We start from the raw sequence: 12,242 nt of genomic DNA, 5'->3' as shown, positions 1-12,242 counted from the left end.
TCAATCAACGGCATGAAAGCACCCAAGCGGTGCATACGCTTCCTACCTTACTCATAAGAGAAAAACTGTTCTAGTTCCATCAGTCCTCAGTGTGTCTGCAAACGGAACAATAATAATGAAAAACTCATAAAGGAAAAAAAATTAAAAAAAGGAAAAAAAGGTGTAAACCTACACACCGCCAGATCTGCATATTAAAATGCACGCCGTGTATGAGTGAAATAATGGGCTTACATTGCGGTATCATCCAAAGTCCCTGGAACTTCAAACAACATTATTGAGGAACTTAATGGATCAGTTCCGACGATTCTTGTCGATCTAGAAGGGAAGCAGGTGGTATCCCCATTAGACAGATCGAATTGTACAACCGATGTGGGCAATTCTCAAATTTTATATCAACACACATACCACTTTACCGAAAATACAAGGGATTCCCAATGCGTAAAGGCCAATTGTTTTAGGTACCCCCCATCACTTCCCGAAATTCTGACATCAATCTGAAACTGGCAAAAAAGGCAACTTAGATCTCATGGGGTCACCCGGTGTGTTGCCTCCTCATCTGTCCATATAGACTATCACCGCCTTGACTTGACAAATCAATGGACGGTACTGTTGTCAATCAAAACATAACTATATACACTGCTCAGTTGTTCTGTGAACCAACATAAACAAAGCCCGAATCACAACCACTTTAAGCGATACTGCAGTCAAGGAATACATAGTTGCTTATGCCAAAGGCATGTGTTTAGAAACCAGAGATAACGTGAGACGCACAAACCCTGTTTAAAAGGGGAGTCCGCTAAAGATCCTCTGCTCAGCGTGTGACGCCTCGGTAACGCTGCAATGCGGCACCAAGTCCAGCAAAGAAATATAGGAACTGCACAACTTTATTGAAACTCTGCGCACATACATGGTAACTGCCGCTATGGTAGGTTACTGACACTGAAGCCTAAACCACAGGATGTAATCAGACTGCGGGGAGGTGGTTAAACCCATCAACACAATTAAACATGCCAGCTATGTGGACTACTATACATTTATGCTAAGCAAAAAGTCCACGTTTAAGCCACTTAAAAGGAAGCTGAAGCTGGGGCCCAGTGGGTCCATGTATAACAATTACTATACGAAGGGTGCGCACTCTTTACAATGCTCAACAAACAACAAATGGAACAACTGAAGCACAGTCAGCCTAAATGTGCCAGACCCTGTGCATGGAGAGAGATGACATGCCACAGTTAAACGGGTCAACTCCGAGATACTGCAGGTTAAAGTTTCAATATTTCTGAGATCTCATTTAGCCCATTGACAGCAGTATTACATTTCAGAATGAGCGTCGCCTCACGTTGGAACAGTCGTAAATCACTGTCACCTCCTCGTGGATCAGCTTCGATTTTCGATATCACGGTCCATTTAAGACAGAGTTATTCAAACTTTTGTAGGCTGAGCCCCCCCCCAGCTGAATTTTTGTAGATGTTGGGCCCCCCACCACCTGACGGAAATGTCTGGAATCGACCCCCACGCGCATATTCCGGGCATATCCAGCAAATAATGTTCAATACAATGAGAGTGTTTAGTAAACTGCAGGTTTGTGAGTGGGTGTGGTGAAATGACCGAGGCTTATTACACAGCTCAAAACACCACTTTCCAAGATAAATTGTGCGCAAATTGTTTTTACTAGACAGTTGAAAGTCAGCAGAGAGGGTGCTGAACGAACACCTAATTGAGAATTCCTTAGTGGTACGATAAGTTGCTTGCCTGAAGCAATGGGGGTTTAGGACACGTCAGGCTTATGTTTAAAAAAAATAAAACTAATAATAAATTAATGATGTTGTCTATTTTACTTCAGAGCAATGTTATCAGACAGACTTTGTGATGGCATGGATATGTTAGAGATTTTGGGTGCCCTTGGCAAAAACTATGTTGGGGGCCCCTGTTCAGTACAGCTTTGAGTTTAAATGATTTACTTTCAGCTCTGCAATACCCTATTTAGCCAGGCTACTAACGGTGCACAGAGGCTGTAGTCGAAATTCTAAAAGCGTTTACATCTATTATTCAGAGATAGTGATGTGTTTTCATTGTTGTAACAAAGCAGCAGCCCACTAATTTTACAAAGAATAATATCTGTTATATCCTCCAATTTCTCATATGTGAGGACACACTTGGATCTAACTTTTTTATAGTTAACTTTTTTATGGTTGTTGCATGAAACAAACACATTTCTCTGCAAATAGTACTAGACTCCCTCACATCAATCACATTAAAAAAAAAATAAAACAAAACAGTATTTGCAAGAATCTGTTTAGGAATGATTCCAGGCCATCAGGGCGCAAACAGAACTGATTCTATCAAGGGCCCCCCGGAAGGCTGGATTGAATTGCATTTAGATGTCTCCTTTTGTAATTTAGGACAAAAACCTTGATGGGGCAGGACATTCCCATACTTGTGTACAGGGGTGAGTGAGGTGACCATATAAATTTGGGTGCACATGTTAGTGCCGAGTGGGATGAATGAATGTATGGTTAGTGGTGGGCTTATTTGAATGAGATTGCAGATTAAGCAGTGAGGGGGATAGGTGAGTGAAGTGTCACAAGTGCAGATTGATTAGAGTGCTCGTGTGGCTGCAGGGTGAGGTACATGGTGAATAGCCCAAGTGCATTGTGAGTGCAGAGTGATCACTGTGAGTGGAGAGTAAGTGGGTGAATGTGTGAGTGCATGGTGATCAGTGTGATTGCAGGGTGAGCGGGAGAATGGCGTGAGTGCATTGTGATCAGTGTGGGCGCACTGTGATTGCTGTGAGTGCAGAGTGATCATTGTGAGTGGCGGGTAAGTGGGTGAATGGTGTGAGTGTATCAGGATCAGTGTGAGTGCAGGTGAGGGTGAAAGTGAAGGGCGAGAATGAGGAGCAAATTGTTTGAATGCAAGGTGCTATCCCAGACACTTGAAATAACTCAGCATGTTATTGACGACAGTGTAGGGTTTCAAATGTGTTATTGCTATTATGGCAGTAACCAGGGATCAGGGTGGTGGAAGAAAATAATGTGCTCATCCCTCAACAAACTTCCAATCTTATGATTAGGGTTGCCAGCTTATTATTTTGATGTCACAGATGATATAAATATAAGCAGTCACCTAAAGCTGTATTTCCAGCATACTTTGAGAAGCAAATATAAATAGAAAGAACTTTTAATTGTTTTCTAGAGCTGTCTGAATAATCCATGACTGATAATAAAAGGGAACAAAGACAGAAAAGACACATTACAAATTATTACGTACAGGGCCGGCTTTAGGGCAGTGCAACAGGTGCGGCCGCACGGGGCGCTGACCTATAGAGGGGGCCCAGACCTCATGGGGAGGCGCTGTGTTTAGCAATAACTTATGAATGGCACATATGCCTGGTGGTAGTGAGAGAATTCGAGGAGGCAGTCATTGGGTGTGGGGGCACCAAAAACGATTCTCGCACCAGGCGCCATCAGCGCTAAAGCCGGCCCTGAATATATGCTATTTAGTGTCAAGGCAAGCAATATGCAGGCTCTTTAAACAACACATGGCTGGTTGGCATTTTGCGCGCCTGCCTGTGTAATTTGAAAGAAACTTTCAGGGACGTTTTAAAGATTTTGGTGGCCCGGGCCAAATGTATTTTGGGGGCCCCAGTTCAGACCAGCTTTGATTTTATGATCCAGTCTCAGCTCTTTCATGCCTTCTTTGGTCAAATACTAAATGTGTGTACATCTGATATTCAGGGATAGTGATGTGTGTTTTCAGTATGTAGCACACCAGCAGTTCACTAATATTACTGCAAATAATCTGTCACACCCTCCCATTTCTCATATGTGAGGTCATGCATTGATCTGAAATAAACTTTTAATATGGATGTTGCATGGCGCATAAACACATTGGGGCAGATTTACAAGCCCCTTGCGCCACTTTTACGCCACCCTTGCGTCACTTTTGTGACAAAGCGGTGGCGCAAAAGATGCGCCATGGTGCGGGGTATTTACAATGTGACGCATTGTAAATACCCCGCACTGAGATGCGTCACGTTGTAAAGCCCTGCGCCATAAGGAGGCGTTCCGGCGCAGTGGGGGGCGTTCCGGCGCAATAACGCCTCCTAAAAGTGGCTGAGTGAAATCTACAAGATTTCACTCAGCCACTTTTAGGCCAATGCTGCGTCAAAACCCTGCGCCTGCTTGAAGCAGGCGTAAGGCTTGACGCAGCACTGGAAGAATAGGCCCCCTAGAGCATTGCTGGAGCTGCGTCGCGCTTGTGACACAACTCCAGCAATGCGCCGCCTTTACGGCACAGATGCGTGACGCATCTGTGCCGTTTTTGCCCCATGGTGCGCCGCATTGTAAATGCGGCGCATCATGGGTGGCGGAGCTGCGGCGCACAATTACTGGCGCATCTCTGCTAATTTGCAGGGATGCGCCAGTAATTGTAAATCTGCCCCATTATGTCTGCAAAGTGTCTGTAATAGACTCCTAGACATTAAAAATTAATGATAGAAAAACGCTATTTACAACATTGGGTTTAAAAAAATGTCAAGGTCATGAGGTCAAGACTCTGTAGAACTAAGCTGGCTCTTTCAGTCAGCCCCCCCAACCCACCCCTCCCCATTTGAAAGGCTGGGGCCCTGAGCCAGAGCCCACCTCGCCCAGAGCCCACTTCGCCCATGCCTTGAAACATCCCTGGAAAATTTTTCTCCTCGCTGGGAAGAGCTAACTCTCCCAGGAGGGGGTTAATTCACGAGCTGACAGCTTCAGCTGCAGTGGGAGGCAGGGGCCTCCTCTGCTGAAACCGAAAGCATGTCTGTTGGTTTGCTTTCGGTTTTAGCAGAGGAGTCATCCTGCCTCCCACTGCAGCTGAAGCTGTCAGCTCGTGGATTAACCCCCTCCGGGGAGGGTTAACATAACAAAAGCACTGGCACTTCGTGCCCTGTCGATTTACCCTTCCTCTTCCTTCATCCCTCCAGCCATACCGGAATTCTCCAAGGGATTACAGTGGAGTGCGCGCCCCCCCTGAGATGGTGTCGCGCCCCCCCCTAGGGGGTCGCGCCCCACAGATTGAAGAACTCTGATTTAAGATCACCCACCACATGTTCCTTAGCTTTCCAGTGGGTAACTAGAGGAGCGTTTTCAAAATTTCTCTTAATTCTGGATTTGTGCTGCGTCACTCTTTTGCGGATTTCCTGGCTTGTTTTACCCACATACAGTTTGGGACATGGGAAGAGGATTCCGTAAACCACTCCTTTGGATTTACAATTGGTGAATGTTTCATGTTTCCAATGTACCCCCTCATGAGAGAACACTGAACCTTCCAACGTTTGATCACAACAAGTGCAGGACCCACATTTATGGTGACCACTCACTGGTGCCAGTCCAACATAACCTCTTAAAGTGGACTTAGGTGGTTTGGGTAGCTCGGCCCGTACTATATGATTCGCTATGCTTTTCTCCTTTTTGAAAGCAAAAAGGGAAGCCTATGCCAGTGCTTAATCCAGATTTTTCAGCAAATGCCAATATTGGTTGATAATTTTCTTGAATTGATTAGAATTGGGACAGAAAGTGAAAACACAGACAAATCTACCCATGTGTGCTCTAACTCTTTTTTCAAGAAGTGTCTCGCGTGGTATCCACCAGGCCCGCTTCATGGCATTTTTCAACAGTTTTTTGGGTTATCCTCTTTCAATTAGGCAATTCACTAGCTTATTGGCATGAAGCCAATATTCGTATTTGAACGAACAATTTCGCCAAATTCTTAGAAATTGCCCAAAGGGCAAATTTTGTTTTAGGCTCCTGGGATGGTTGCTAGTGAAATGAAGAGCCTTATTCCTATCCGTAGGCATTCTAAAGAAAGTAGTAGCACATTTTCCTTCAGAGGGGTATACTTCCACATCCAGGAACGTGATTCGATGTCGGGAGGAGTTGAGACTGAACTTAATATCCTCCGTCCTGGTATTCAACCAACTGGAACTGTTCCATTAATTGCCTCAATAATATTGTTTGAAGTTCCAGGGACTTTGGATGACACCGCAATGTAAGCCCATTATTTCACTCATACACGGCGTGCATTTTAATATGCAGATCTGACGGTGTGTAGGTTTACACCTTTTTTCCCTTTTTTTTTTTCCTTTATGAGTTTTTCTGTATTATTTTTACGTTTGCAGACACACTGAGGACCGACAGAACTAGAACAGTTTTTCTCTTATGAGTAAGGTAAAAAGCATATGCACCGCTTGGGTGCTTTCATGATGTTGATTGACACTAAGGGGTCGGTGTAGTAAGAGTATGTGTTTCTCTTTCTGTTATAGATTGTTATGGTCCTGAGGAGAACCCTGCTAGTCAAAGGGTTCGAAATGCGTCGACCTTGCCCATTTTCTAGTCAAACAAACATATTTAAAACTAAGTTGGTGTTTGTGATGCACTGTAACATGATTCTTTGTTTACTCTGTTGATATTTTGGTGCATTGCTTTATTTAACCCCTTCACTGCTGGCCCGTTTCCGCCCCTGTGCGGTAAACAAATGAACAGGGGCGGGCCATGACGAACCCCAGCCGTCATCAGCACACGAGCACCGTGGTGCATGACGGGTGTGGTTTGTCATCAGCATGCAAGGGGTTAAATTGGTGGTCAAGTTTGATGTTGTTTGGCTGTGTGCGTTGTGTTCCCTATTGTGTTCTGCCTTTCCACTGTGAGTGATTCTGGCTTAACCCTTAGGTGAACTTGTGAGTGTGTGGAGTTGGTTATGTGTCGGGAATGAATGTTGAATGGATGAAGGAGAGTATTGAGTGATTGTGGTGTCTCTTATAAGTATGAAATTGGGAAAGAATGGTTTCTATATTTTTTGTATTTGTTTCTTTGATCATTTATTTGTATCTGTACATATTTATTGAAAATAGGCTAAAGATTTAAAATAAAAATAAAAAGTTTTTGGGAATTGAGTGTTCATGGAACCTGTGACATATTATGCAAACAGTGCATTTTCATTCATTGCACCAGATGCAACTTTAAAAAGGTGCGCCCAGCGCAATGAAGGGAAATGCAATGCATTATGGTGAAAGTGCTGACCCCCGGGCAGGTGCCCTCGGGGATGCTTTACAGCCGCTCTGTGTTTTCACTGTGCAGGTGGCACCCGCCTGCGCCTTCCAAGGGGATTAGCGATCCTTTTGGGGGTGGTGCAGTCAGTGATTTTTCACCCTCCTTCAAGGGGATGTTTGGGGGTCTATGAGACCCCTCTTCACCCACCAGAGGGGTGCCATCAGGGTGCCGAGTGACAGTGCTTCACCTTTGAGGTGGCGCACTGTCAGTGTGCCTCCTGAAGGCTTTTTTGCCCCGGCGCCAAAGTCGCTATTACGGCATGGACGCCGAGGCAAGGCATGCCCCTAAGCAAATGAGGGATTTCCCCTGCAGATAGCGCTGCCACTTTATGTGCGCCAACGCTATCTGTGTTACAGAAGGGGATGCACAAGCAACTGTGGCCCCTTCAGTAATGCCAGAGTGACCTGTGGGCACACAAAGTGGGCACAAATGCCCATTGGGCCCCCGAGGCACTCTGTATAATACTGCCCCTGATGTCCAGGACAAGGGTGAACTTACAAGTCTTGTTAAACAGATTTGTCTCCTGCATGAGCAAACTGGGACAGCAGATACATATTGCTAAGTCTCACACCATCAATGTACCATTTGCCTGTCAGAAAGAAAGTGGATTATTACTTGGGTTGGATGCTTTTCCACCACATGAAATAATGTTGCTGCTAACACAATGCAACTCAACCCAAGCATTAAAGCAATGAAAGAATAGAGATTACATCCTGTCTAGCAATTCCTTCAATGATAAACTTGTTCAATTATGAAGGGTTCTTGTCAATGTTTGCTGTTTGTTGAGAGAGAAGTCGTTAATAGAATATTACATCAAATCTTTGTTGAACAAATGGCCAATTCTGTAATGCCAGGAGAAATGCTTGGGAGATAGCGAACGTTCCATTGGATTTTAACAGATTGAATTAAATGTAACTTATTTATATTATGACGTGTGGATGACTGCTGATTAATGTGTTTTTAAATGGATATGATGCAACAATCATTTGGATTTAAGGAAGAGGCTTCGGTTGGTATTTTATATTTTCCCATTACTGATTTAAAATGTTTACTGTTGAAGAGTGTTGTTCTATAACGTAAGACCCTCCCTCTCTGCTTTGTATTTTGAATATTACTAGGTAACTGTCAGATCACGCCAGCGAAGACACCAGCTTCAAAAATAAATGCCAATGAAAGGTGTCTCTGTGTTCAAGGCTCCTGTGATCAGGGATGGGTGCAGTATAAGAATGCTTGCTACAAGCGATTCAATGACATAGTGTCTTGGCCAGAGGCAGAGGTAAGAGTTCCATGCATTCTCTAATAAATACAAAGGCTCTTATTTACTAAGGTTCTACATGGATTCTTGCTAGATGAATTTACTAACCAATTTAAAGGCCCACATATGCAGTGCTAAATTACCTAAAGGTGCAACCTTTAGTAAAAATGGGCCACAATGTGTTGAGGATGATGATCAATGCTGATCACATCTTCATGTCCTTTATATAATGCCATGTAACCTATTACACGGCTATAATTATGTTTTATTAACAATGATGACATTCCAAGTATGCATATTAGTGATGCCCACCACTGCCATTAGTATGGTAGGATTTATGAGACCAATTCAATATGTAGTGTGTGTAGGTGTATACACAGGTTCCCAAGCTACTGTCATGAATACAATAGTGTTTCAGCACCTTTGGGCTTATCTCTAAATTCCCTGCAATTAAACTTTTTAGGCGCCCGAGGAAAAAGAGGAATTGAAAACATCCGCAAGTTCAATTTACAGGGTAACCCATTTGGGTACACACTGAAAACCTAAGTGATAGATGAGATTAAATGTGGGTTTATTACAAATCCAAAGCCAGACTAACATACACAAAAACCTCAGACATATATTGTAAATCTACAAAATCACTACCAGCAGACCAAATTGTATAGCAAAGTTCAGTCTCAATAGCATGAAGAATACAAGAAATTCAGTAATAGCATTAGAATTTCAGAAGATAAGGAAAATAATTTGGATACGATATGAGGTCATCTTGCCAATTATGCATGCAGACATCTAGATAATCTAAACTAAATCTAACCTAGACAACAATAATTGGGAATACCATAATCAGATCAAGTAAGGTAAGCAGGTATGAGCATTGTAGATCTCCTGGAGAATTTCTCCAAAATAAATAATTTTATATAGCATAAAGCCACACAACTGAGATATCGCAGGGAGGTCTGTACCTCTCCAAGTCTAAGGGGAATCTGCCTAAACTGAAAATATGACCATCTGTTAAACTCCACAGAACATTTGAGAGTCTTAAATCATGAGTCCATCTACTTTTACCTTTCTCACTGTGAAACTTGATGCCCTCCATTACTACTCCAATCTCCTGGTCTCTGCATCAGAAATGCTGTTGGATTATTCCAGTCTCCAGATATCATGTGAATGCTGCTACTTCCTTTGTTTGTTAGTGCCTCTCATCCTTGCCACTGTTATTCTCTGAGCCTCACAATCTTGCATACACAATCTGCCTTTCACTAAGTAATGAATGCCTTGAGACTGCACCTGCAGGGGAGAGAACATGCAAAGCAAACAACTTTCGCTTTGAAGGTTAAATGTTAGATTCAATGCTTCAGGCCTTTGGTCAAGCTAACATTGCAAAATACTTCAATGCACAATTGAATGCACAATATATAGTCATAAAACAAATGCAGGGTACTATTTAACTGAATATGTGAATGTATTTGAGCCAAAGAGTCACTTAATCTACACAAATGCAGATATAAACAAGAACTGCAAATAGGTATTAATATGAAGAAAACATTATTATACACACTCATGTAAGTGTTTAGGTTATACAGCAAGTATCTCCGTCAAGCACATAACTTTACGTTAATGATAAAAAACACACAATTACATAGACTATGTGTACATGTATATGGCATTGTTAGAACATGAAAGGGTGGTGCCAAAATGATGCTGCTCCGGTAGAACATTCTGTAAACAAGCATTGGCAATGACAATAGCTTTCAATTATCACAGAAAGTGTATCCTGAGTCAATGATAAGATCAGGAGTGGTCCTTTCTTAAGAGCGGAGAGCCTATAATGCTGCTTTAAATGCGCAGGCCCCTAGTTGCCTGAGCTGATTTTTGCAGTGCTGAAGATGTCACAGCTCTGTGTGTGTGACCTTTTCAGCCTGGCAAAGCACTGGGAGGACCTCCTCTCATGGTCAGGGGTAGCATTACTGATAGCCTCGCACCAGGGGGTTTTAAGCCATAAAGTGCCCAATGCAGAGCACCTTTTATTTGTCACATTGTTACAAAATGGTGTGGGGCTAGCAAGCTTCACTGACCCTATGCCACTCTGTGACAGATAGGGATTGCCGATTTCTCCATCCAATAAGTGACAACTGCAGTACCACTCCTGCAGGAGGCTCGAGGCCAAGATCTCTGCTGCATCTGGTAAGTTCATTTCATTATAATGTTTGATGTGTGCCTGCATATGTGCATGTATGAAAGTATGTGGATTTGTGAGTGTGTGCGGTGATATGAGTGTGCATTTGTGCTTGTGAATGGTGTGTGTATGTGTGCACACTTGTGAATGCATGTGGGTGTAAGTGTGCATGTAGATCAATGGATGCATGCCCCCTCCAGCTTAAATTACTAGCAACCAGTGGATAAGATCACATGCACGCTGTCACTCATCCGTGCACAGATACATTCATTCATCCATTGACTGACTCATGCTTCATTCATCAAATTACTCATGCACAGTAAAACATACACACAAACTCCCAAAAGCACACACAAACTCCTAAAAGCACATAGAAGACAAATTAAAATTATATAGTAGAAAAAAAGAAAACAAAGTAGTCAGCGACCATCTCTCAATGGCTAAGGAATTACAGAAAATCATTAATAGACGCTTAACTAAATACCTCAACAGCCAACAACTCCCCAACACCACTCAGTCTGCTTTCAGACAGCATTGAAACCACCCTCATCCCTACCATAGATGGCATACACATTACTCTGGATGGAGGTGACATTGCAGCACTCATCCTCCAGGACCTCACCACAGCATTTGGCCTAGTCTCCCACCCCATTCTTATGCAATGTGGAACTGACATCTGAATCAAAGGAAATGCAATCTGATGGATCTGTTCCTTCCTAACTGAAAGGAAATTGTCAGTCAGCCTGGGACCATAAACCTTGGATGCCTGTGACCTCATCTGCGTTGTTCCGGAAAGATCCTCACTGAGCCCTTCATCACACGCATGATCCCACTAGTTGGTATCATCTTCTCTCACAACATCAAAGTCCTCTCCTATGCCAATGACACTCAACTCATTCTCTCCCTCATGGACAACATGCCCATTACACAGACTGAAATCACCCACTGGATGGAAAGCAACAGTCTGAAGCGGAACACTGACAAGACCTAAATCATGATCATTGAAAAACGCACTCCACCGTGGGAATTTGCCTGTTGGCCACAAGAATTAGAACCGACACCCAACCCCCAAGCCCACCACTCACATCAAGAACCTTAGGATCATCATCAACAGCTATCTCAACATTATCACTTAAGTCAATGCCATCACCGCATAATGCTTCCATGCCCTGAAGATGCTAAGGATAATTTTCAAACGGCTTCCAATCAGCACCTGGAAAACTGTTGGAAGGCGGTGACCCCAGGGGTCAAGAGGACTCTCCTAACCACCTGGAACCTCCTCTCCCACAAGTACTGCCGAGTCTTATCGAGGGGGGAGTCCCCACCGGGGAGGACTGATCGTACACACTGTCGACACACCACACTTATGAACGGACACTACACCGGGATGCTTTATCAAGAAAGACTTTATCAAGATTAAAGTAAGGAGCAATACACAGCGATCGAGGGATCGCGAAAGTCTCGTAACGAGGGATCGGGGAAGCGGAAGAGTCTTAGGAGGCCAGCTGGCACGCCACGTACCCTGCGCACAGTTCTCAATCCTCGAACTGGGGGGTACGAGGGCTGGCGATGGGACGTGCTGTTCTACTCACTTCTGGTTCAAGATGATCGTGAGGGTAGCGTTGATGGTCCAGCCGGACCAGAGAGTTCATCAAGCCGCAACGAGGTCAGCAGGGCTTGGGCATGAGTACTCCGTCGCACTCGTAAGCCGATGGAGCCG

General features: G+C 43.8%; 1 protein-coding gene across 1 annotated transcript in view; it reads left to right on the top strand.

Moving 5' to 3' along the window:
* The window catches only part of LOC147734875 (C-type lectin galactose-binding isoform-like), an 80,593-nt gene that overhangs the window by 14,390 nt on the left and 53,961 nt on the right, over positions 1-12,242 (top strand). Inside the window, exon 3 of the mRNA XM_086953086.1 lies at positions 8,210-8,367. Within this exon, the coding sequence (XP_086809212.1) occupies positions 8,210-8,367 (158 nt within the window). The remainder of the gene's footprint in view (positions 1-8,209; positions 8,368-12,242) is intronic.

The sequence above is a fragment of the Lissotriton vulgaris genome, chromosome 1_2 (genome assembly GCF_964263255.1).
Source record: "Lissotriton vulgaris chromosome 1_2, aLisVul1.2, whole genome shotgun sequence".
Taxonomy (NCBI): Eukaryota; Metazoa; Chordata; class Amphibia; order Caudata; family Salamandridae; genus Lissotriton; species Lissotriton vulgaris.
This window is presented reverse-complemented; position numbering and strand designations above follow the sequence as displayed.